Source organism: Mytilus californianus, unplaced genomic scaffold (assembly GCF_021869535.1).
Source record: "Mytilus californianus isolate M0D057914Y unplaced genomic scaffold, xbMytCali1.0.p SCAF_1, whole genome shotgun sequence".
NCBI classification, from domain to species: Eukaryota; Metazoa; Mollusca; class Bivalvia; order Mytilida; family Mytilidae; genus Mytilus; species Mytilus californianus.
The window spans coordinates 142,078,144-142,106,131 of NW_026262581.1; the positions used below are offsets into that span (position 1 = coordinate 142,078,144).

At 33.7% G+C, this 27,988-nt stretch overlaps 1 protein-coding gene and 1 long non-coding RNA gene across 13 annotated transcripts; one reads left to right on the plus strand and one right to left on the minus strand.

Annotated features, from left to right (window-relative positions):
• Nucleotide 1: 1 nt before the first annotated feature.
• On the minus strand, nt 2-27,988 carry LOC127737718 (uncharacterized). Of its 11 annotated transcripts, none has more exons than XM_052248588.1 (4): nt 27,511-27,988; nt 14,836-14,875; nt 5,141-5,272; nt 2-2,793 (listed from the first exon to the last, which is right to left on the minus strand). In XM_052248588.1, the coding sequence occupies exon 4, from the start codon at nt 2,156-2,158 to the stop codon at nt 23-25; it is 2,136 nt and encodes a 711-aa protein (XP_052104548.1). In that variant the 5' UTR covers nt 2,159-2,793; nt 5,141-5,272; nt 14,836-14,875; nt 27,511-27,988; the 3' UTR covers nt 2-22. The 11 variants fall into 11 exon arrangements, with proteins under 11 accessions (XP_052104548.1, XP_052104561.1, XP_052104589.1 ...); XM_052248601.1 differs by having other exon boundaries at nt 14,822-14,875; XM_052248629.1 differs by lacking the exon at nt 27,511-27,988 and adding an exon at nt 27,275-27,312.
• Nucleotides 15,267-15,774, plus strand: LOC127737768 (uncharacterized). Of its 2 annotated transcripts, XR_007999806.1 has the most exons (4): nt 15,267-15,291; nt 15,459-15,502; nt 15,541-15,571; nt 15,747-15,774. It is a non-coding gene; the product is annotated as an uncharacterized LOC127737768 (long non-coding RNA). The 2 variants fall into 2 exon arrangements; XR_007999809.1 differs by lacking the exon at nt 15,541-15,571 and having other exon boundaries at nt 15,459-15,511.

A 27,988-nucleotide genomic window follows, 5' to 3' on the forward strand; every position in this document is an offset into this window, starting at 1 on the left:
ATAATAATTGACTTTTTTTATTCTATACCATAGATTCCTGAACTGTATTTGTCGGTGTCGTATCTCTCTCATGCCATATAACAATTGTATTCTCGTTAGCTAACTGCTGAGTTTTTTTATAATCCGACGGATCATAAGGGAGGTAACTTAAAGGTTTTGATTCTCTGAATTGTAATAATGCGTCCTTTGGTCTCAGTAAAATGTCTGATTCTCTGTTTGTTAGTGCAGGAGTGTGTCTATTTGCTTGTGTTCCTATCAGGACGTTTTTGTATCTTGAACTTTGACTTTTGTCTGTGTATTCTGATGACGGGACTGGAGATGAATTTCTGTCTTTGGATGATATATCAAATGAATCGTTTTCAATGGATTGTTCCCATTCGTCTAACTGGGTCAACCAATGCTGAACACTATCGGTGGGCGATATCTTATCTTTCGGCAAGCAGTGAAGATTTATAAATGATATAGGATTTGACGGGGGCCACGTCATCGCACTACTAGAATCACATGACATGGATGACCAGTCACTGGAGTCCGCGTAATAACTATAACTGACAGAATATGACGTGTCACTGCCACCGACGTTGTATTCTTCAACAGAATTACTAAGCACGTGCTTTGATTCAAATGTTTTATTTGAAACGAAATCAGAGCACTCGTTTGGAAATAATGGAAGGGGAGATTTTCTACTTTTTGGTGGACTTTTACAGAACGATCGCTTTGTCTCCGAATTATTTGGTTTTCGATCAGATGTTCGCACAGACAGTTCTGGTCGTCTTTTGACTGTAAGGCATGGCATTGTTTGAGCATTTTGCAAATTTGAGTTGTTTATATGGCAGAAAACATTACTTGGGTCACTTACATTTAAAGTGTTTGTATTTCGACTATTACTAGATGCTAAATCTACATTGCTACTATGTTTTCTTCGCTTTTTCCTTGATGGTGTGGACTCGTCCTTTTCACTTGATATTTCTCCCTTTAATTTTTCGGATGTCCCATTCTTACTGTTTCCGTTAATAGAATGTGGAACTTTATGAATATATCCATTTTGTAAGCTAATAATTGAACAATGATTTTCCCCATATTGTTCATGATTTTGTATCTCAATCCCGTGTTTTACAGAGAAATCATGAGATGTATTTTTCATTGCTATTTCTAATGCAAGTTGGTAAGTAGCGTCAGAAAATGGTTTGAATGTTTCATTCTGCAGATAACTACAACTGCAACATTTAAGAAACATTCCACATACAAACGTGAGTATAATTGAGACAGTTGTTCCTAGTTGGTATTTATAATCCCAATTGTTGTTCATCATCCAGAATCCTGTCATGATGACATTTTCTACAAGTAGTCCACTGTACAGAAGAACATTCACGCAAATTATCTTTTGCTTCTCCTTGTTGAAAATGTCAAAAATGTTAAAATAAGATAAACATATATTTTTAAAAACTTGTAAAATGCTGCCTTTGTTATTGCAAAAAGGAAAAATAGTTGTGGAAAATAAATATACTAGAAAATGAAATCCTATTGGCAGAGGAAGCCAAAGTGGTATAACAGCTTGAAATAACATAATAGATCCACATCGTGAGGCCATGAGAAAGATGGTACCGAATGTTAGCATTAGGATACCAAACGGTTTTCTTATCCGAACACCTAATTGCGAAAAGTCGTCGTTTTCAAAGAGAAACTTTTGTGTATTGTACATTGAAAACACAACAGCATTAGCGATTACTCCTACAATTACTACAGTTATTACTTCTGAAGTCGTATCGTGACCACTGAAGAAATGGCTGCCTTTCAGGATTAAGATTGGGAAGCTTTGCATAGCTGTATGAATCAATCTGAGTATTATAAACTCCCTCCAGTCATGTTCATCAAACAATAAAAGCAATTTTAAACATCGCCAAATAAGTCCTACTTGTAAAAAATGGAGTAGGATGCAGATTGTACGGGCACATCCTCTCCCACTGAAGTCCATGGTTCTTAGCACCAGTATTGTAGAGATGACGTTCACAAGAACTAATGGTCCGGCGGTCAGAGATAAAATGATTACAGATGACGTGAAATCGGAGGTAATTCGGGTTATACACAGGTGTATATTTAAACCTGTTTCTGCCAGGTATAATACCATGCTAGTTATTGACAACACTATGCCTAGCATTGCTAGTTGTGTGAAAGCCGTGTGTCACTCAGTTTTTCGTAGCATTGTCAGTAGTGTCAATCACTATGCACTTCTGTTACGGACAGTGTAGTGTCAATCACTATGCACTCCTGTCGAAGGACAATGTAGTGGCAATCAGTAGATAGGTTGCCATTATCCGTATTATAATATCTCATTTAGTAATGTACAAAACCGTTAAAAGTTCGAGTAACGGAGAATAGTTACAGGTAACAAGTTTAGAATTGACATAAATGAAGTAGAATTGTTCATATTAATCACTCAGGTATCGAGTAAGTTTATTTTCGGTATCAAGTCGCCACACTCGTGTCCATCTAATTATGCAATTGTCTTAATAACGACACAGTTTAGCCATGTAATTTTTCTTCGACACAAATTTACTAAATTCACATTACCCTCGGACGAACATGCAAGCGTAAATCAATCCACCACTCACGTATAGTTGACAATAGTTTTTTTACCCATAAAATTCTTTACATTTTATGCTCGACAAGTCTTTTTATTCACTAGATGTGTAACCTGTAGTATGATGCCCTGCCGAAGATGAAATGTCCGTTAACTTTCGTCATCAAACATCACCGTAACGAAAACACAATCATGGCGGTTATCTGATATACCTGAAATAAAGACGAAAAATATATATCTGATTGAGTTTAACATTCTGAATACTTTTAAGTATGTGTGATTATTATCAAAGCATTTAAAATAAAACCTTTAATACAATTTGTTCTGTTCTAGCAACCGACGATTTGCATTTAATAATATGTTGTTTGTGTTAATAACGTATCATATTCCTTAATAAGGGCCATGATGAAGAAAACAGCAATAAAGTGGAATATATTAAACATATCATGACCTAAGTTTACCATTACACTGACTACAAAGTTAGTCCTGTAAGTATTATCTAAAGCATCAAAGCTATACATGTTACTTGTAGGAGTTCAAAGGTCACCCGCATAGTAGTTTATATAGATATACAATAGAACATTAATATTCTACTACATCTAGAGGTGTGATGTCGAGTATACATTACTACTTATCATAAAAAATGTTCGTGTGTTTCTTAAGATATAATTTCATGACGACATTCAGATTTTTTTCATGTTTTATGTGAGTTTAAACAATAGTTGATAACTCGAATTGTTCAGCCAACTGAAACATGTTATATTGAAATGTGTGTAAGATTTCACTTCACTTAACCTTTTTTATTTGGCCATTAAAATATCAAAATTCGTTGCTCCTTGCACACTTCTATATTTAGAAAATACTGGTTCTTATCAACCAGTGGTATAAGCGATTGTTCTGTTAAACAAGGTTCGTGTTGACAACCAAATATAAAAGTACTCATTTGTAGGTAAAAGGAAATGAATATATAGATAGTATATAAATAACCAGCAATAGCCAAGATATATACCTAGTCATGTCCCTTCCCCATCAAATCATGCGTGAAGAACGCATTAAATGCCCAATACATCATGACACTAAACTAGCATACATAGAATAATGTCATTCTGACTTTAGTCTGAGTCAGTATCAATACATCATGACACTAAACTATCATACATAGAATAATCCATTCTGACTTTAGTCTGAACCAGTATCAATACATCATGACACTAAACTATCATACATATAGTAATGTCATCCTGATTTTAGTCTGAGTCAGTATCAATAATTCATGACACTAAACTATCATACATAGAATAATCCATTCTGACTTTAGTCTGAACCAGTATCAATACATCATGACACTAAACTATCATACATAGAATAATCCATTCTGACTTTAGTCTGAACCAGTATCAATACATCATGACATTAAACTTTCATACATAGAATAATGTCATTCTGACTTTAGTCTGAGTCAGTATCAATACATCATGACACTAAACTATCATACAAAGAATAATCCATTCTGACTTTAGTCTGAGTCAGTATCAATACATCATGACACTAAACTATCATACATAGAATAATGTCATTCTGACTTTAGCATGAGTCAGTATCAATACATCATGACACTAAACTATTATACATATATAGAATAATGCCATTCTGATTTTAGTCTGAGTCAGTATCAATACATCATGACACTAAACTATCATACATAGAATAATCAATTCTGACTTTATTCTGAGTCAGTATCAATACATCATGACACTAAGGGAGCTACCATTTGTTTTTTATGGGGGACTAGGATGAAAAATGTTGTCCTGCATTTTCATTTAGTTGTAATCTCTGTCCTGCCTTTTTATTTTTCATTCTATTCGGGCCTACCTTTTTTTTATTAGTTTATCCTGACTTTTTTTACATAAATTGTCATCCTGCCTTTTTTTTTGCGAAGTAGCTCATCCTGCCTTTTTTTTTTACTCAAAACTCCTGTCCTGCCTTTTTTTCAAATTTCATCCTAGCCCCCCCCCCCACCCCCTCCCCCATAAAAATCAAATGGTAGCTCCCTAAACTATCATACATAGAATAATACCATTCTGACTTTAGACTGAGTTAGTATCAATACACCATTACACTAAACTATCATATCCACATATAGACACATTGATACTACTGTTTGAAAAGGAAATAAAACATTAGGATTTATCCGCAGAAATGTTTAAAGGCTGCTCAAAACTTGTAAAAACAGCTGCATATGTATCCATGATGAGACCTGATCAGAAGAGGAATATGTATGCGCTGTATTGGGCCCAACAAACTAAAATAAGATCAAGACAATAGAACAGGTACAGAAAAGAGCAGTAATTGTGCATAACAGCTGCAGAGACAGAACACCTGGCAGTGTCACACATATGGTAAACACATTAACATGGGAAAGCATTGAAGATCGGAGGAAAACACACAGATTTTGCATGCTACTCAAGATACAGCATGATCTAATTGACAAAGATCGTCAACAATGTCCAACTCAAAAACAATAGCCAGACTAGAAGTAAAAACTGCTTTTACAAGTACCTGTACAGATTCCTACGGCCAATCTTTCTTTCCAATGACCATCAGGGATTGGAACAACCTAGCAACAACTGTATCGTCCGCCAACACAGTTTTTCGATTCAGAACTGCATTGAAATGATGCTCTGAGATGATCTAGGCAACACAAAAATGTACATAGCTTTAATTGTAAAATATTTCGAAAGTTTTTAAATATAATAGTCAAGAGCGAACCTTCTGTATTGTCCCGGACACTATACAAATTTTTCGCGCGGAACCAAGTACATTGTATATTTAAATTTTGAATCCAGTTCCTTACCTAAAGACTTCAAGAAGAATGAGTTCAACTTGTTTATAAGGGTCATTTTACAAAACATTGGAGTTAAATATAGGAAAGTTGTCTCCAAACTGAAGAAATTAGCAACAGAAGATTCCGTGTAAATATAAAAGAATAACCATTCTGTATGACTACATACATTCTTATGTCTTGGTACATGTTAAGTGGATGCATCACTTTCATTGCATGATCTACTGATAACTAACGTGACATAACTTTCATCGTTTTAATAACGATTACCATGGTTACTGGAGTTAGATAAAAACACATATTAAGAAAAAGAGAATCAAAATGGAATTACTTGTATTGAAAAAAATCCTAATCCAACGTTTATCATTTGCAGAACATGTAACAAAAGTGACGGGGAAATAAAAACTATAGATAGGGTTGGGTAATCCAGTCTAAAAGTATAACATCTAAAAAAAAAGTTCCTTACCTAAACATGCAGCCTTCACTTAATAACTTTCCCAACAAAAAGTAATACACCACAATTTAATTGTTAGATGGACTTTTATCGAATACCCACTAAATATTTAAAACAAACAATGATAAATTCTAAATTAAATTAAATTATGTTTAACTTTACGGAGTTGTTTATTTTACAGAGATAAGACAAGACGTTCCTGTTTGACTACTGGTTCCCCGTGTTACCCTGGTTCTTTAATAGATAATTTTCATAATCTTTAAGTATAATTTTACCTGTACATGATTGCATTTTGACACCAGATTAAAAGATACCTTTTCTTAAAATTCATGTTACTACGATTTATTTATGTATAAGTAAGTAAGACTGCTTAACGTCCAGTTGTAAGTATTTCGTGCAGTTCGATGACGAGAACTAATAAAAGAAAAGATTTGAAAAAAAAACTTTTACTGACAATCGAATTGAACTCTGCGAATCTATTTACCTGCGAAATGTGTTTGTTGACACGACATGAGTGTTGATGATCAATCCTTCATTGATGATATAATGAAACATAGATGGTCCCTACTGATATGGTAATACTAATATGTACCAAGGTACTAATGTTATTTACCACATAAACGTGTACTTGGTGCTTTTCCGTATTTCAATGCACCAATTGATTTTTATGTAGATAAAAATACAATTGTATTTATTTTTAAATGTTTAGTAATTCCGTTTCATATTTACTTTTGTCACCATTCAGGAACAAGAAACTGACTCTTGTCACCATTCAGGAACAAGAAATTGACTCTTGTCACCATTCAGGAACAAAAAACTGACTCTTGTCACCACTCAGTAACAAGAAACTGACTCTTGTCACCATTCAGGAACACGAAACTGACTCGGTGAATGAAATACATTACTTGATTTAAAAAAAACACAGGTATATGGTTAAATTATAACACCTTTCCTAGGGGTGTTTAGTTTAAACTAATTATAAGACAATGTCATCAGGGGTGTAAAGTTAAAATAAATTATAAGTCAATGTCATCAGGGGTGTAAAGTTAAAACAAATTATAAGTCTATATCATCAGGGGTGTAAAGTTAAAACAAATTATAAGTCTATGTCATCAGGGGTGTAAAGTTAAAACAAATTATAAGTCTATGTCATCAGGGGTGTAAAGTTAAAACAAATTATAAGTCTATGTCATCAGGGGTGTAAAGTTACAAAGACACAACAACCCGATCAAAGAGCAGAAAACAGCCAAAGGCCACCAAGGGGTCTTCAACACAGCAAGATAGCTGGCCCCTAAACAATAATGTATACTAGTCAAGCGAAAATGGACGTCACACTAAATAAATGAACCAAAATTTTAAAAACATACAAGACTAACAAAGGCCAGAGGTTCCTGACTTGGGCGCGTAAAATGCAGCGGGGTTAAACATTTTTTTGTGAGATCTCAACATTCCCCTTATACGTTGTATAGTTAAAACTAATAATAATAGTATGTCCACAGGGGTACAATAAATTATGTCCACAGGGGTACAATTTTAATTATGTCCACAGGGGTTCAATTTTAATTATGTCCACAGGGGTACAATTTTAATTTTGTCCACAGGGGTACAATTTTAATTATGTCCACAGGGGTACAATTTTTATTATGTCCACAGGGGTACAATTTTAATTATGTCCACAGGGGTACAATTTTAATTATGTCCACAGGGGTACAATTTTAAAACTATTTGCCTTTATCATTAATATTTTTCTTCTGACAACTACAATCTCATAGATTAAAAGCGTAATTTTGAGTTGTATTGTTACAGTATTCTTTGGATTAACTTTATATTTACAATATTATGATTATAATAAAGATTAATTTATTGAACTGTTGATTAATCGAATGTGTCATGGACTAGGACACGTTAATCGAATGTGTCATGGACTAGGACACGTTAATCGAATGTGTCATGGACTAGGACACGTTAATCGAATAGGACACGCCGTAGAGCATCTTAGAACATATCTTAGTCAAAATTGGGATAATCAATAGATATAAGAAGATGTGGTTTGAGTGCCAATGAGACAACTCTCCATCCAAGTTACAATTTATAAAAGTAAACCATTATAGGTCAAGGTACGGCCTTCAACACGGATCATTGGCTCACACCGAACAGCAAGCTATAAAGGGCCCCAAAAAATTACTAGTGTAAAACCATTCAAACCGAAAAACCAACGGTTTAATCTATATAAAAACGAGAAACGAGAAACACGTATGAACTACATAAACAGACGACAACTACTGCAATCAGATTCCTGACTTAGGACAGGTGCAAACATTTGCAGCGGGATTAAACGTTTTAATGGTACCAAACTTTCTCCCTTTTCTGAAACAATAGTATAACATCACAACATAGAAAAACACACTATAAAATATCAATTGGAAGGCTTAACTCAATCAAAAAACGTAAATAAACACACAATGAACGAATAAATTTGACCTGTGACACCTGAATGCAAATATGTTTTAACTTAGCATATGTTTCGAAGTTTATCCTAAGTTTAGAACACCAGTTTAGGTGTATTATAAAGGTCTTAGAATGATCCTTACTTGAGAATAAAGATAAATGATTTTTCATCTTTGTCAAGAGAGTTTGTAGCATGGCATTTGAGAGGCATTTGATCGTGTTTGGCACAAGGGACTATTATAAAAACTTTAAAAAAAATGGGTTAAAGGGAAATCTCCTAAACTGGTTTAAAAGTTTTTAAAAGATGGACAACAAAGGGAGGCATAAATGAATATTTTCCGAACTGGAAGACATTAAATGCTGGTGTTCCCTAAGGATCGATTGTATGTCCTTTCTTATTTCTATTGTTTTTTAATGACACAGTTGATGTTGCTTGTACATTTAATGCTGCCAAGACCAAATCTATGTATTTTACCAGAAAAACCATTATGATGTGACGTCACTGTATATGTATAACACTCCCAGGGAAAATTTGTCTAAGTATAAACACTTGAGTCTTACTTTTTCATCTGATGTCAAATGGGCAGACCATAATAGAGAAATTTATACGAACGCCTGTATGCGCATTGCATGATATCATGAGATATCTAAAAGATAAGATTTACACAGATTCTTTAGAAAAACTTTGTATATAGATATAAGAAGATGTGGTATGAGTGCCAATGTCTTGATAAGACCCAAATTTAATATATGGGAATTCTATTTGAAATAACCGAAGCTAGGAAAAATCAGAACTAATCGAATCGTCCATAAAGATGCTGCTCGAATAATTACTGGGGCGTGTTTTATTGGTCTCTTCTGTACATCTCCAGAAAGTCTTCTGGTGAAGAGTCCAAAAAAATTAATCTGGACCTCTTTTGGAGATATTCTGTAGAAGAAGCAATAAAACAAAAATTCAATTTGCCGTCGAAAATAACTGATTTTTTTTTTATGTTGGATTACATAAATGAAGTTTACGATGATTCATTAGAAAATTAAGATACGTTAGTTCCGATACGGTAGGCATGACTGTAATATAGTGTGCTCTGTTTTGACATTGATGCAATTATACAATACGTGTAAAAACAAAGAAAATTGGTTGGAAGAAATCGCTGTGATCGTGACATTTTTTTCTTTATGCTGTCCTAACTCAATTTTGCTAAACAAATATTAAAGCCCCGACCATTTGACTTTCAGGAATAATCTTAAACTGTACAAGAATTTGTCAATGATTGTCTGGCATATGATCGAAAAGGACATCTTGTCTATCCATTTTTTTTTAAAGTGACCAAACTGGATTATTTTTGTATAAATAGATATAAGAAGATGTGGTATGAGTGCCAATGAGACAACTCTCCATCCAAGTCAAAATTTATAAAAGTAAACCATTATAGGTCACAGTACGGTCTTCAACACGGAGCCTTGGCTCACACCGAACAGTAAGCTATAAAGGGCCCCAAAAATTACTAGTGTAAAACCATTCAAACGGGAAAACCAACGGTCTAATCTATATAAAAAACGAGAAACGAGAAACACTTATGAACCACATCAACAAACGACAACTACTGAACATCAGATTCCTGACTTGGGACAGGTGTAAAGCAAAGACATCGCAGAGTTCTCAAAATCATTTTCCCTGGTGGTCCTTGAATAAATTCTGCTGGTCCTAACTATTATTTCTATTGCAAAATTTCGATAGGCATAACCTTCAGACCACCACTTTTCGAAAACCTTCATTGTATATGCACGTACATGTATACAAGGTATACAAGGTCATGGTGTTTCTCAGACTGTTTATGACTAAATCCGTTGCTTGTGTACTAGCTGATTGATACTTTAATCTGGGAGATTTATTTCAGTGTTCGTTGTAATTAGCTTTGAACAAACTTTCATTAGCTGCAAATACTCTTATTTCGGTGCTTTGTGTCTATTGTGTTAATGTTAGTTGTTTTTTTGAGTCTCGTACCGATCTTTTGAGTTAATCTAATTGCAACTGATTTTTACAGTTTATTCATGTTGTTCTTGTGTTGTACTGATACACCACTATCCCAGTTTAGCGGAGGGTTGAGCGCTCACAAACATGTTTAACCCTGCCATATTCTGAATGTGCCTGTCCCAATTCAGGAGTCTGTAGTTCAGTGGTTGTCGTTGGTTCATATCTGTCGACTCATATTTGATTTTTTGTAAATTGTTTTGTAATATATAATTAGAGAGTTAGATTTTTCGTTTGAATTGTTTATCATTTTTCATGTCGGGAACTTTTATAGCCGACTATACGGTATGGGTTTTTGTCATTGTTGAAAACCGTACGGTTGCCTATAATTGCTTACATCCATTCATTTGAACTCCGGTGGATAGTTGCCTCATTGGCAATCATACAGCATCTCCTTTAACATTTTAAAGGCTTTTTTATGTTATATACCTGACTTTTAAACTCGTGTTTTCCTGAACAAGCATGAAATATTTGTCACTGGACGTTAAAAATAAGCCACCAACAATAAATCAATTGAAACATGTTAAACTTGTGTTAAACGAGGGGAAAACCATATATTTTTTTTTGGGGGGGGGGGGGGACAGGAGGATTTTACATATGAATATAGGGGCCTGGTAAGAGCTGAAAAAATAGACATGATTAGCGACAGATTAAAATGAATAATAAATCCGCAAAAAAATCGTCCTGCCCCTCCCCTCCCCAGAATATCAAATAATCGTCCCCTTACTGTTATTGTCCGTGTAGTTCTTATATTTATCCAGCTTATCGTCCCTACAGGGATGTACTACTAAGGCTGCCATACCATAAAATGTTTATCACAAAGCTCACATTCTAATATAGTTGCATTCATACATTTATTAATGTCATTTAGACTTAACGACGCCATTTTTGTTATGTGCCTCTGCCGTCTAAACCACCTATTTAAAAGGAAGAGGTAGAAGAGAGCCAGAAGATCTTCCCAATGCAAAAAAAATAGAAATGGACATCTTCTGCCTCACTACCGAAGAACAAAAAAAACACGCCCCTGGTCTTAGAAAAGGGAACCGCAAGGAAAAATTGTATAAAGGGAACTTCAAGGGGGAAGTTGTTCAAAGAATATGGATAGCATTCCCTCCAGAGAAGACGACATATAAATAAATTACTCCATAAGGTCTTATCTAGAAAGATCCCATGATATATACCTACAGAGGGCACATCAACTTACAATTCTAGTACACAGTACAATTTAAAACATCGGAGAGAGTACCATCCCTCCCCCTCCCCCGCCCAATATTCCAAATATCCTGGGTAAATGGAATTCACTTGAAGATGATATTAAATACATTGCTAGCTATACAAAGTATAAAGGTGTGTTGAACGAAGATATCATCCACTGTCCAGCATGTTTTAATATTGGTAAACGAAAATACAATATCATACATTTGTTAGTCTTGTATTATTTTTAATTTTAGTTTCTTGTGTACAATTTGGAGTTTAGTATGGCGTTCATTATCACTGAACTAGTATATATATTTGTTTAGGGGCCAGCTGAAGGACGCCTCCGGGTGCGGGATTTGCTCGCTGCATTGAAGACCTGTTGGTGGCCTTCTGCTGTTGTCTGTTCTGTGGTCGGGTTGTTGTCTCTTTGACACATTCCCCATTTCCATTCTCAATTTTATTGCCAGCTTAGGAATGAGGCAAGTGCATTAAATCAACATCGTGTTACTGACCACTTGCCTGATAGCTCCAGGTATTCGTCCGCTTTATACTGAACAGGGATATGAACTTTTTGGTAAGATAAAAAAGTTCCAAAATATAAATGCTGGTGTCCTTCTCTACAGCAACACATATAGATGAACATATTGAAATATTTGCAAGTAGTAAAAACCAATGATTATTCTATCCATCTTATATGCGAAAGGATTTATATAGGCTGATCTTTGATATCATTGATTTACACAATGAAATCTTTGAATTGTAACTGTGAACATGGTGAATTGCATTTGCAAATTAAGGATTCCTTTAGTTTCAATTATTATTATTATTATCATAATCAATTGTTATTATCATCCTCGCTATTATATTGATCGGTTAATTGTGATGCATTTTAAACTAAAGTATACACATTTTTCGTTTTTTTTTTTTAATTAAGATGAAAAGTTTGCTTTTTTAGAGAAAAAGCTGTCTCTAGAACAGCGGTTAGGACATTCCAGCTGAATTAGTCCTAAGATTGTTTTGACGTGCAGTATCAAATGTGCCGTAAAACCTAAATAAAATTGAGAATGGAAATGGGGAATGTGTCAAAGAGACAACAACCCGACCAAAGAACAGAAAACAGCAGAAGGCCACCAATGGTTCTAACATATTATCCTAATGTATGTTCTAAGATGTGTCGGACCCGGACCCATATTTCCTACTGTCGTATTGATTACTATTTGGTAATTTTTCTAAATATTTTGTAATTATTTATGAAATATTGTCTTTGTATAATGGCTGACTTAACACGATACATGGAAATTATTTATATTTACATCTACGTTCATTGTTTATCGAAAGCTACAATGAGCATTGTCAGAACAGACAGCTACAATGAGCATTGTCAGAACAGACAGCTACAATGATCATTGTCAGAACAAGTGGTGCAGAAAACATAACCGATTACTATAGTATTTAGTTATACATTATTGAATATGTAATATAAAATTGAAGCATACCTTACAATTTTCTCTTGGTCTTTTCAAATAATGCTCAGGTAAAATAATCTATTATTTTTAAAGTGCATCAAGGTGTGCAATGAAACTTCACAAAACCTCAATACATTCCCGGCTACATTATATTGTATATAAAACTTTACAAAAGCTCAATACATCTTCGGCTACATATATTGTATATTAAATGATCGACCCTTTCATCCGTTTACTTAATGATATTGTCTACCCGACCTCAGTAAATATAATAGGTCGTTATCACTACGATCTTAGCTTTAATATGGCTTCCCGTTGTGAACAAATTATTTGTTTGTAAATAGAATTATCGAGTGGCATTTTACCTCACAAGAGATTATTCAGATACATGCAGTTTGTGTGGCTACATGTAGATATCTACAATTATCACCACGTACATTGCTGTGACGACAATTGACGCTATTAAAGGGAATGTTTTCTGTACAACAATAGAACCACATCAGTCATTATACGGATATGTTATTCATTATAACATCCATTCATAATTTGATAGCATTCTTAATTTAAAATGACAACAAAAAAATCTTTAATATTTGTAAAACTCCATATGTACCGATCTCCATTGTGTTCAACATGTTCTATAGGTGTTTTCTTCAAAACAGCGGCACATCAAATACATTACAAGTCAGGCAACATGGAGGATTTTCATACAAACATAATTTATGAAAAATATATTAAATGATGATTTGAAAATACAATAAAGCGGACTGTGTGATAATTTGTATATTACAACTATTCTTTCGCGGATAACACTGGACAGTTAATTGTATTAGTTATTAGGGAACGGCCATTTAACTTCAAGGGTGGGGTGTTAATGTTTTTTCCTAAAAAAATATTCCTCAATTTGATGGTCAAGCAGATGACAAAAAAAATACTCTGAATCCAGATTTTCCCTATACCTTATAGTGTTAAATTTTGAAAAAAATAATTTGATTGATAGCGTCGAAAAACTAAAAAAAAAATGTTCGCACTTTGCGCAGAAAAAAATTTCTGACTCCGACAAAAAACCCATACCCTCCCCCCCCCCCTTTCCCCCAACTGGAAGTTAAATGGTTGCTCCCTTATTGGCTTTGAATTCAATCGCATTCAGTTAAAAGCGAGTATTTCAGATCGGTATTTTGTGTCTTTTGTGTTTGTGTTAGGGTTTTATGTGCTTTGAATCGATCTGATGAGTTTATCTCATTTCTAATTAACTTATTTTTTTAGTTTGTTCTTCAGTCGTATTGTTACACTTCTGTCCAAGGTTAATGGCAGTGTTTGGCGCCAGGAAACACGTTTAACCCCGCCACATTCTGCATGTGCCTGCCCCAAGTCAGGAGCCTATAATTCAGTAGTTGTCGTTAGTGCTCTATATCATATTTGTTCTTCATTCATTAATTTGAACATATATCAGGCCGTTAGTTTTCTCGTTTGAATTGTTTTACATTTGTCATTTCGGGACCTTTTATAGCTTACTATGCGGTATGAGTTTTGTTCATTGTTGAAGGCCGTACGGTGACCAATAGTTGTTAACTTCTATGTCATTTGGTCTCTGGTGGAGAGTTGTCTCATTGGGAAAAACATTCTATAAAGTCATCCATGGACTCATTGCAATTCCATCACCAGTCGTAATACCGACAGATACTAGAAAAATATTTTCGGCAAATATCCACCTCAAAAGACAGTCACAAATGGTCATGTTTTCATACTTTACACCGACTGTTCTCCCCAACACAAATTAACTGAATAAATATCAACGTACATAGTTTTAATTACCTGTTGTCTTTTTCATGTAAATATCACTACACCAAGTAATCTACAAATTCAAAAATATTTTGTTGTGTAACTATTATTTGAATATTTTTAATCATATACTCCGCGTATGCAACGGTTCGTAATCATCAATCATATGAAGCTGAAACTGTAAATCAGAAGAACGCAATCATATAAAGTACATTTTCTTATTTTTACTGGCGCAGTCAGTAATAGTTTTAATTTGTGACCTAATGACGCTTAACTATGGTAACGGCACGCATGAAGTCACCAATCTTTACTCTGAATTGAATTGAACAAAAACCAACAAAAAAGATGTATGCTACATTTAAAGGAAAATATTACGGAAATAAAATCAAATTTAAAATGAAATTATCCAGATAAATAGAATGAATTCAGGTATAGGAGGTGTCATCAGGTATAGAAGGTGTCATCAGGTATAGAAGGTGTCATTCTCAGGTATAGAAGGTGTCATTCTCATGTATAGAAGGTGTCATCAGGTATAGAAGGTGTCATTATCAGGTATAGAAGGTGCCATCAGGTATAGAAGGTGTCAATATCAGGTATAGAAGGTGTCATTATCAGGTATAGAAGGTGTCATCAGGTATAAAAGGTGTCATTATGAGGTATAGAAGGTGTCATTCTCAGGTATAGAAGGTGTCATTCTCAGGTATAGAAGGTTTCATCAGGTATAGAAGGTGTCATCAGGTATAGAAGGTGTCATTCTCAGGTATAGAAGGTGTCATTATCAGGTATAGAAGGTGTCATTTTCAGGTATAGAAGGTGTCATTATCAGGTATAGAAGGTGTCATTCTCAGGTATAGAAGTTGTCATTATCAGGTATAGAAGGTGTCATTCTCAGTATAGAAGGTGTCATTTACAGGTATAGAAGGTGTCATTCTCAGCTATAGAAGGTGTCATTCTCAGGTATAGAAGGTGTCACCACTGTTAAACTCTTTTGACTTTGTAGGCTTAGCCTTTAATACATGAGTAGGATAACATCGCTGAAAGTTTCATTAGAGCTGCAACTGAAGCTAATGTTGGTCAATTAGGCTGTTAATAGCTCGAGTGCTATAAATATATTTTATCGACTTGTGTACATGCAAGTGAAGTCTAACTCTAACCGTAATCCACTTCCAAGGCGTAATAATAATAATCTCAAAGAGTACAAAATATTATACTTGAAATAAAGAATGTCAAAATACATATATCGCAATTTAATTACTTGTCAAAAGCTGTATACATAAATCATCTCCTTTTGGCGTCCGTCCGTCCCAGTATACACACCGAAATAGGTCGTATCCCTAATAGTTAAAGTTGTGCTTGACATAACGTTATATATGTATATGACATTTCTTCATGGTTCTAAACTGTTTCAAGTTTGTTATTCATTACAGATTATAATACATGTATCTTATGTTTATGTCTATTTCACAGCTAGGTACTTCTTTATCTCTGAAACATACCTCTATATACATTTAGTTAAGTACCAGTATATATTCTAATTCTTTAACTGAGAAAAACGCATATATTCAACTTTCAGAATCGTCAGTCTTTAGCCGTCAAATTGTGTGCAATTTTTTTTATATATGATAAAAAAAAACTTGATAATGATTCATGGTTTGTTTTAAACTCTATGCTCACATCTAGATAGTTTTACGTCAGATATCTTTTTAAAAGTATTTATAGTACCTGTTGTATGGAATGGTCACAAAGTTTCTAAGATAATATATGTTTTGTAGTAACGGAATGGCCATTAAATATAATGTTATCAGAGATTGTATGTGACCCTAGAATGACCGTTAATATTTCTTCGAATCTCTTTCAGTGATTCAATATTTGATTTGACCATGTCAATTTTTTAATATTGTTAAACAATGATTTCTTGCCTATGATTAATTAATATATGCATATGTAAAGCCAGTTTTATGACTGTATAACATTATGTACTGGTGTGTAAATCCAGTTTTATGATTGTATCATATTATGTACTGGTGTGTAAATCCAGTTTTATGATTGTATCATATTATGTACTGGTGTGTAAATCCTGTTTTATGATTGTATCATATTATGTACTGGTGTGTAAATCCAGTTTTATGATTGTATCATATTATGTACTGGTGTGTAAAACAGTTTTATGATTGTACTTATATTATGTACTGGTGTGTAAAACAGTTTTATGATTGTATCATATTATGTACTGGTGTGTAAAACAGTTTTATGATTGTACTTATATTATGTAGGTGCATGATTTTTATATATTATGTACAGATGTATGAATCTAGTTTTATGAGTGTATAATATTATGTACATATGTGTGAATCCAGTTTTATGATAATATAATATTATGTAGTACTGGTGTGGGAATCCAGTTTTATTATAGTATCTACTTTTGTACATGTATATGATTGTATAATATTTTCTACTGATGTGGGAATCCAGTTTTACGATTGTATAATATTATGTACATGTGTATGATTGTATAATATTATGTACTGATGTGGGAATCCAGTTTTATGATTGTATCATGTACATACGCTATACATACAATTGGGCAAAATATAACTGTACAAGCTTTAGAAACAGGGGGAAGAAAAGCGAGGTTTGCAGAGCTTTATTTCTGCATCGTAGCTAGTGGAAATAAATTTGATATTTGATATTTTCTTACATTGTGTGTAATACTTGTGTTTTTATCCCGCGATACGATATTCACGCATTGATTTTTACAATTTCAGCCGTTTTTTTCATTTTTTTTTTCATAAAAAAACAACACTCCCTAGGGGGAAGGGTGTTTTGGCCTAAAATTTGTGTTTGTATAAAAATAAGAAGATGTGATATAATTGCCAATGAGACAACTCTCCACCAGAGACCAAATGACATATAGAAGTTAACAACTATAATAGGTCACCGTACGACCTTCAACAATAAGCAAAACCCATACCGCATAGTCAGCTATAAAAGACCCCGAAACAACAAATGTAAAACAATTCAAACGTGAAAACTAACTGCCTGATTTATGTACAAAATAGTGAAAGAAAAACAAATATGATAAACAGCAACAAACGACAACCACTGAATTAAAGGCTCTTGACTTGGGACAGGCATATACAGAATGTGGCAGGGTTAAACTAGTAAGATGGCACCAAACCCTCCCCTAACCTGGGACAGTGGTGCAACAGCACAAAACAAGGACACACTATACAAAGCAATAAACGAAAAAACAAATATGAAAAAGAGCAACAAACAACAACCACTCAATTACAGGCTCCTGACTTTCGACAGGCACATATAGAATGTGGCGGGGTTAATCTAGTTTTGAAGGCGTTAACCCTCTCTTAATCTGGGACAGTGGTGTAACAGTACAACATAAGAACAGACTATAAAATCGGTTGAAAAGGGCTCAACTCATCAGATCGATACAACGCAGATAAGTACCCTGCCACGTCTGGTCTGTGTTTTTGTTAAATGTATTATCTAACAAAAACACAGACCAGACGTATTATCTAACAAAAACACAGACCAGACGTGGCAGGGTACTTATACATCCCCACAACAAAAAAGACACAAGTACATATCTGAGAGTACTCGCAGTTATTGACAGCTAGTTCAAAGCCAATAACAACTAATAAAAAATCATGCATCTAAGACTAAAATATCAATCAGTACACATCCAACATCCAATGGATTTAGTGTAAAGACGTCATTAACAGTCGGAGAAAAACATGACCTTGTGCAATGCTAAGATACAGATATCGACAGGCTGTAGAGCCATGGATGTGCATTTAAAAAAAACATTTAGTTTGATTTTCATTTACTGGTAACAAAAGTAATATTAATACCAATAAAAACAATATTCAAAGATCTAATTGCGGTGTCGAATTGGTAAACTTTTGGAATAAGTTTATTTAAAGGATCAAAAAGTTTACCCGGATCATATCTAAATTTCCGGGCTCGGTAAACAACATCTCTGTAAAAATTAGGATGTGATATCCGGTTTGAAAAACAGATTTTTCCACAGGTACAACCAAACTTCCAAACCAAATCTTTGTATCTATGGAAGAATCTAGTAAAGGTTTTGAAGAATTTGTGGTTACGAAATCCCTGACTTAATAATTTACCAGTACTGTAATACATAGATTACGTTCATTGAAATCCAAAGCGTCACAACAGACACGGGCATAGCGAACTCCGTGGGATACATTTGTCTGATTTTACCGCCGCCCCTCATTAAAAAAAATCCTGGATATGCCGCTGCCATCAAATATTTTCTGTATGTTTCATGTAAATTTCAAATGATAGAGATGATAGAGTTGGCGGCGTAAGAAAATGAACCGGAAGCAGAGAAAATAGAAATTCTGTTTTATGTGGTAACGTAGAAGATTGCATTGAAAGATATTAAAATGCAATACCAATAAGAAAAAACTGGAACTCAAGATAAAAATACAAAAGATTAAAATTCAGTAGGGTTCTACAAGGACGTTTACAGCAAACGTTGCATACAGTGCTACCGATATACAGATTACCAACATGAAATGCACAGACCCAATTCTTTATCCATGGGCATTATCAAAACAAATTTGGTAAACGTAGGACCAAAAATGATACCAATGGAAATCATAAACTTACCCAAAGTTCAGTCCATTAATAGATCTTTTGTGACCTTGACCTTGAACTTTGACCTCAAATCAATAGTTGTGTTCGTTCTCCATGGGGCATTTTCAAACCAAATTTGGTAAACTGGACATATGGTTCAAAAGACAACATCCTGAAGCGAAAGTTTTGCCCAAACTTTAGTCTATCATAAGGTGCTGAGACCTTGATTTTTGGTCTATTGAAACCACAATCAATACAAATCTTTCTCATTGTCAAGCCCAATTTGGTGAAGATATTATCTATAGCTCAACAGACTTTGTCCGAAAACCGAAAAGCCCAGACATTACGGACACCTGGACGGCATTCCTTATATTATAAGATGAGTTTGACTTTTTCACAGCTCGGCTAATAATTGGAAGTAAGAAAAATATAAAAATAAGACGAGCCATTGACAGAAAAAATAAAAAAAAATAATAGATTAAGAACATAGCGGTAAACTACTGACAGAGAGCCCATTGATGGTACGTTGAAAGGATTGCTTGCACCAGCACAAAACGTCGGCACGGAGTAAGAAATTATATAAAATTTACGAATACCACATCAGTTTGTTCTTGCAATCTTAACCTATTATTACTGATCAGTCAAAGTATGTGTAATTATACAACTCGTTTACAAATAATGTCATTTGTTTTCAAAACACAAACATAATATTATAGCTTTTATTATCTAAAACGAAAATCTTAAAACGTTTGCAAACTTGAACATTTAAATAAAACAAAAGAAAAAATTTAATAACAGTCCATATTTGATTTGATAATTAAGAGATCCTTGATATGGAATAGTTTATTATCTATAATCAAGATCATTATGTAGATTAATGTGTAAGATTAAATAAATCAAATAATTGTTATGCTTATTTGCTGAATAGTCACTGAATATGTACTTATAATAGATAATATTTACGTATAACTCTTATTGTAGTTACCATATTTATATTTTTCAATGTAACTAATATGAGAACGTCCGCTTTTTTTAAAGGCACTTTCTACGCTAATACAAAAACGTTCAGTCAAAGATAAAATGGCATTTTCTACACTAACAGAAGACCGTCCGATCAATCATCAAATGGGACTTGCTACACTAATACAAAACGTCCGGTCAATTACCAAATGGGACTTGCTATGTACACTAATACAAAACGTCGGGGCAATTATTAAATGAGACTTGCTACACTTATACAAGAACGTCCAGTCAATTATTATAAATGGGACTTGCTACACTTATACAGAACGCCCGGTCAATTATCAAATGGGACTTGTTACATTAATACAAGAACGCCCGGTCAATTATAAATGGGACTTGCTACACTTATACAAGAACGTCCGGTCAATAATTAAATGGGACTTGCTACACTAATGCTAGAACGCCCGGTCAATTACAAATGGGACTTGCTACACTAATACAAGAACGTCCGGTCAATTATTAAATGGGACTTGCTACACTTATACAAGAACTTCCGGTTAATTATTAAATGGGACTTGCTACACTAATACTAGAACGCCCGGTTAATTATTTAATGGGACTTGTTACACTTATACAAGAACATCCGGTCAATTATCAAATAGGACATGCTACACTTATACTAGAACGCCCGGTCAATTATCAAATGGGACTTGCTACACTAATACAAGAACGTCCGGTCAATTATTAAATGGGACTTGCTACACTTATACAAGAACACCGGGTTAATTATTCAATGGGACTTGTTACACTTATACAAGAACGTCCGGTCAATTATCAAATAGGACATGCTACACTAATACAAGAACGCCCGGTCAATTATTAAATGGGACTTGCTACACTTATACAAGAACTTCCGGTTAATTATTAAATAGGACTTGTTACACTTATACAGAACGCCCGGTCAATTATCAAATGGGACTTGCTACACTAATACAAGAACGCCCGGTCAATTATAAATGGGACTTGCTACACTAATACTAGAACGCCCGGTTAATTATTTAATGGGACTTGTTACACTTATACAAGAACATCCGGTCAATTATCAAATAGGACATGCTACACTAATACAAGAACGCCCGGTCAATTATTAAATGGGACTTGCTACACTTATACAAGAACTTCCGGTTAATTATTAAATGGGACTTGCTACACTTATACAAGAACTTCCGGTTAATTATTAAATGGGACTTGCTACACTTATACAAGAACGTCAAGTTAATTATCTAATGCGACTTTCTACACTAATACGAGAACGTCCGGTCAATTATGAAATGGCACTTTCTAAAAAGAGGGGTTATAAAAAAACTATTAACAATATCGTGCAATAATCTTTACGGAACTGGAAAACAAATCTAGTTTATGGCTATTAAAAGAAAATAACAAATAACCATCATATGTGCAGATACGGATCAAGGACTTTGAAAAGGTGGAGCCTGGCAAGCCAACGTTTGGAGTGACACTTGTAAAAATTCTATACATTTATTATATATGTAGCTCTATAAGGGGGCCGCGCCCCTTGGTTCCCCTAAATCCGCTTCTGATATATACAGACATAAAGCTCGAAAACAGTGTAAGAAAAATACCGAACTCCAAGGTAAATTCAAAAAGTCCATAAACACTGACAATATTAAACGTTATCAACCAATGGAACAATTGAAAAACAACTGTCATATTCCTCCGAAGAAAATGACGGGGTAAACCGTAGCTCACTAAATCTCCCACTTGTATGACAGTTGTTTATAGTTCCATTACATTGACAAAATTGGGTGAGAAGCCCAAACAGACATTATAGCTATAGGTTAATGTGACATTAATTATGATCAGACAGCCAAAATTGGGTAAACACAGACACAGATATATACAACACAACTGACAAAAATCTAGCAAATAGCATATAAATTTAAATGAAGGTAAATTCTGATCAAGAAATGTCACTTTGAGCTCACATCTACTTGTGCATTAATTTAAATCCCAATTTTCGGGTTGATGTTTTAAACGGTATGCTGATTAAGATTCTCAGTAAACCAATATGCTATTTTTACCAGAACGTCATGTTTCATTACAAGACTTTGACTCGGGTGGGGGGGTGCTTCCTCTGTACAAAGTGATAGGACGTGCCGCTGGAATATGTCACATTTTCCAGTTGGAAAATATGTGAAAAGGTGAGGAAAACTATCAGAAATATATGATAAGGTTAATAAAGTTTGTCTGTCCTTCTTTCTTGGAAATCCCGGCTGTGTTTGTATTCACAAGTTTTCCCTCTTTTGACACTTTAGTATTTCACTTTTCCAACACACCACACGAAACCCGACCAATATGGGAAAAGATTACATTTTTACCTACGCAATAAATGAAAAGGTATACATTTTTAAAACTCAAATTATATGAAAAGGGTGGTGTATTAGAACCCAAGCGGCACCCCATATCAATTAAGTATTGATATAAATTCGAGATCATTCATGACATATATGGTTTTTAAGGGAGTTCAACTTAATGCAAATACTTAGAGAACTGTAAAAATTGAAAACTTTGGTTGAATATATAATGAATTTGAAGTGGTAGTGTGACATCTAAAGTCGGAACTTCGAGCCAATTTGTTACAATCAGCCAAGTGTAGTTTCTATCAGAGATGTAAGAAACAGGTACCCAACAAGTTGATAAAATATAGACGGTTTTTGTAGAACACATGGAAAAAAAATTGTAACAGAACGGCTCTGTCTGTAGCTGGATATACTTTTTTTTATTCCTAAGAATGTCACAATGTGTGGTTAATATTTTTATTGCTCTGATAAAATCTGATTATATTTAAATATTCCTAAGAACATTACAATGAACGTTGTTTTTGTTGCTCTGTAAGTAGCTGAGTATACATTAGAAGAACATGTGTGGTGTTTTATATATATAGCAGAGTTTACTTTAGTATTACTGAGAATACATCATAGTATGTGGTGGTTTTGTGTTATTCTTTAAGTAGCTGAGGATACCTTATCGTTAGTGAGAATATTACAATGTATAGTGGTTCTGTAAAATGCTGAGTATACTTTACCATTATTGATAATACCACAATGTGCAGCAACATCACAATGTGTGGTTGTTTTTTTTTTACTCTGTAACTTGCTGAATATACTTAACTATTACTGATAATATCGCAATGTGTGGTTGTTTTTTTTGTAACTCTGTAAGTTGCTGAGTATACTTAACGGTTACTAATAAAATCACAATGTGTGGTTGATTTTTTTTGTAACTCTGTACGTTGCTGAGTATACTTAACTATTACCTATAATATCACAATGCGTAGTAAGTTATGTAACTCTGTCAGTTGCTGAATATACTTTTTTTATTCCTAAGAATATCACAATGTGAGGTTGGTTATTTTTTTTTGTTACTCTGTAAGATACTGTGTATACCTTTTCCCCCTTAGAATATCACAATGTGCTGTTGCTTTTTTTTCTTACTCTGTAAGTAGCTGAGTATACTTTCCCCCCTAAGATCATCACAATGTGAAGTTGGTTATTTTTATTTTTGTTGCTCTGTAAGATACTGAGTATACCTTCCCCCCCAAAAACATCGCAATGTGCGGTTGCTTTTTTTTTCTTACTCTGTAAGTAGCTGAGTATACTTTAATATTATTTAGAATATTACAGTATGAGTATATCTTAGTAGAACAGTGTATATCACATTGTGTGATTTCTTTGTTTAGAACTAACTTGTCATAGGACAAAAATCCCAATTCAGTTTATTTACATTTACTTATGAAATTTACATTGTTGATCAAATAAATATTAGGAAAACAAGCTGTCGAAGCTGATTTTTTGATTGATACTTTTTGTCCCATCAATTTTGTGACTTTCTGTTCGTTTTACAGTTCTATATTGGACAGAGCTGAGTATACTGAAGTTTTCCTGAGAATATTACAAAATGCGTTAGTTGTTTTTAGAGCTGAGTATGCGTTAGAATTCCTGAGAATATTACAGTGTGCGTTTATTTCTGGTAGCTGGGTATACTTTAGTATTCATGTGAATATTACAGTGTGCGTTTATTTTTTTTATTTATCCGAGTATACTTTAGTATTCCTGGGACTATTACAGTGTGCATTTATTATTGGATTAGCTGGGTATACTTTAGTATTGCTGTGAATATTACAGTGTGCATTTATTATTGGATTAGCTGGGTATACTTTAGTATTCCTGTGAATATTACAGTGTGCGTTTATTTTTGGTTTAGCTGGGTATACTTTAGTATTCCTGTGAATATTACAGTGTGGGTTTATTTTTGGTTTAGCTGGGTATACTTTAGTATTCCTGTGAATATTAGTGTGCGTTTATTTTTGGTTTAACTGGGTATAGTTTAGTATTCCTGTGAATATTACAGTGTGCGTTTATTTTTGGTTTAGCTGTGTATACTTTAGTATTCCTGTGAATATTAGTGTGCGTTTATTTTTGGTTTAACTGGGTATAGTTTAGTATTCCTGTGACTATTACAGTGTGCATTTATTATTGGATTAGCTGGGTATACTTTAGTATTGCTGTGAATATTACAGTGTGCGTTTATTTTTGGTTTAGCTGGGTATACTTTAGTATTCCTGTGAATATTACAGTGTGCGTTTATTTTTGGTTTAGCTGGGTATACTTTAGTATTCCTGTGAATATTAGTGTGCGTTTATTTTTAGTTTAACTGGGCATAGTTTAGTATTCCTGTGAATATTACAACGTGTGGTGCATTTTTTGTTTAGTCACAGCATTTTCATTATTTCACATCATATTAAACTTATTTCATTTCAACAAGATATTGAGTATAACTACAGACACGCCTCCGTAATAAAGGACTGAAGAATGTTCTTTAATCATTTGGATTATATCAATATAACCGAATGTGTCATGATGTCGGTAAGGGAACATTAATAGATCTTTGGTCTAAATTACCATATTATACTTCAACAAAACCGTTATTATTCCAAAACAAGCTGTTGTAGCTTTAATACATAAAACTTACAAAAAATTATATATCAATTCAAAAGAAAAATTAACTCCAACAGATTTACTATATAACATTTTATTGGGAAGTAATTAAAAATGTTAGTAAAAGAATTTGTCAAAAATTAAGCTGGTCTATTGAAACATCAAGAATTCACAATACCATAGAAATAACTGGGAAATTAATACTTCACAATACTATAGACATAACTGGGAAATTAATACTTTCTGAAATGAACGTAGCATCGACAATTTCATTTAAGCAACAAAATTATATGTACTAAGACCTAACATTTATTGACGTGACAAAAAGCTATGAACTAAGAACAAACATTTATTGACATCATATTTCGCCACAAAATCACTCGATTATTCACGGATGCATTTCATCTGATCATACATGTTTGCATTGATTGAAATTGTCATTACTTTACGTCCGTAGTCCGTTCGTAACATTCCCATGCGAGCCAAGCCAAGCCTATTGGAATTCTAATTTCTGGCTAGTATAAACTGGTAGGAATAATGTACTGGTAAAGAACGGTCATTTATTAAACATTCCTCTTTTCATTTTAGTCCGCTAACTAGCAGAGAACTCAATCTGTCAACGTATACTTGTTCCGTCTAACAGAAGTTCTCCCGGAAACTTTTTTTTTATAAATCAATAGCTTGATGTAATTCTTAATTCTAATGCAACGAAACAACAATCTTGGAAAGAACCGTCGAACTTCAACATTAATCTTGTAAAGAACCGTCGAACATTAATCCTGTAAAGAACCGTCGAACATTACTCCTGTAAAGAACCGTCGAACATTAATCTTGTGAAGAACCGTCGAACATTAGTCCTGTAAAGAACCGTCGAACATTAATCCTGTAAAGAACCGTCGAACATTAATCCCGTAAAGAACCGTCGAACATTAGTCCTGTAAAGAACCGTCGAACATTAATCCTGTAAAGAACCGTCGAACATTAATCCTGTAAAGAACCGTCGAACATTAATCCTGTAAAGAACCGTCGAACATTAATCCTGTAAAGAACCGTCGAACTTCATGAAATTGAATACATTTGCATCGTTTTATATACATATGGAATCTAGTAGAAATTGATTCGAGATAGTGGTGTTATATAAATATGGAATCTAGTAGAAATTGATTTGAGATAGTGATGTTTTTTGTTCTTTAGTATAATGCAGAGGACTTGGTCGAACGGAATGTGTTGTCATCCAACTCTTGTAGCTTGATTCAAGGATTATGAGGGAGTCGGATTACTAACCGGCAATATGACATTTATATTTATTTTTCACTTTTTGAAAAAAGGGTTGACATTCGATATATATCTAGGTGAGCGATACAGGCTTTTCCAGACTCTGTAGTATATACCATAAAAAATGAAGAATTTTGACATGCACATTCCAATTCTGCCTTGAAATGACAAACAGATTTAAGGAGACTGGACAATGTAAATTCGGGTTAAAATTGAGAATAAAAACTAACTTCTACTTCTGTTTGAAATGGAATGTGGGGGTAGCAATGACACTTTAATAACACTCTAACCGTCAGTTTGGTATCAGAGAGATCTAATTTCTACGAATTGCTTAACTAAGTCACTTTAAGATCCTGTTATGAATTAAACAGATGTTTAGACCCAGCATAACTTAGTGGGCTAACAAATTGGAACTGCTATACTTAAAGGAAACTTTATTGGTTGCTTTATACAGCTTGTTTTTATTATTATATTTTTTGTACGAAATTGTGTTTTTTTCATAAAAGATTCATACAATTTTAAAAATGAACAAAATTCCTTTTAACACAGTTTTAAATAAATAAAAAATAATCCATATAATGATACGTGTTTACCTTTTCCGAACACCTGGTGCGTCCATTTTTACCTGTAACGTGATTTATGTTATGATTTGTTACAAAAAATAACTAAATAAATATGGTATTCGAAAATTCACGAAGGAAAGTTTACAAGATAAATATCAAATTCGTAAAATAATGTCCCACTTTTGTAAATATGGCGAATCATTGTTATTTTGTAAAATAATAATTTGCATTTGTTAACACATGTATTGTGTGTAGTATTTTCTTACCTTTAGTTATGATTTTTGTTAAGCTATATCCTGTCCAAGTTGGATTCTAAAATAAATAGGTAGTCACTTCGAATAATCCTATCAGAAGCATTGATCTGTGCCAGCACCTTTAATCTGTGTATGTTTACATGTATTGATTTGTTTATAAAAACACTTTTGGACACTTTAAAAACGTCACACTGTTCTCATTCTATTTGTATACAAATATTTTCTCTCCGTTATAGATCGATACGATTTACACATCTTATAGACTGTATTTGTGTTACAAAATATTATTTTAGATCGAATTTAAAACTTTGTTAATCGTTAAAAGCAAACATTGATTTTACCAATGCCAATATTAGAATTGTAACCCGGTTATTATGATATCTTTGTGTAATAATACGTCACATGGATGACTGCATGAGAAAGTTTATTACGGTAGACAATTATGACCCTTCTGATCTAGATCTCCAATGATGCAGCGAATACAAACAAT

Coding starts and splice junctions, on each gene's coding strand:
- LOC127737718 (XM_052248662.1), bottom strand. CDS start 2,158: ATGCTAGGCATAGTGTTGTCAATAACTAGCATGGTATTATACCTGGCA.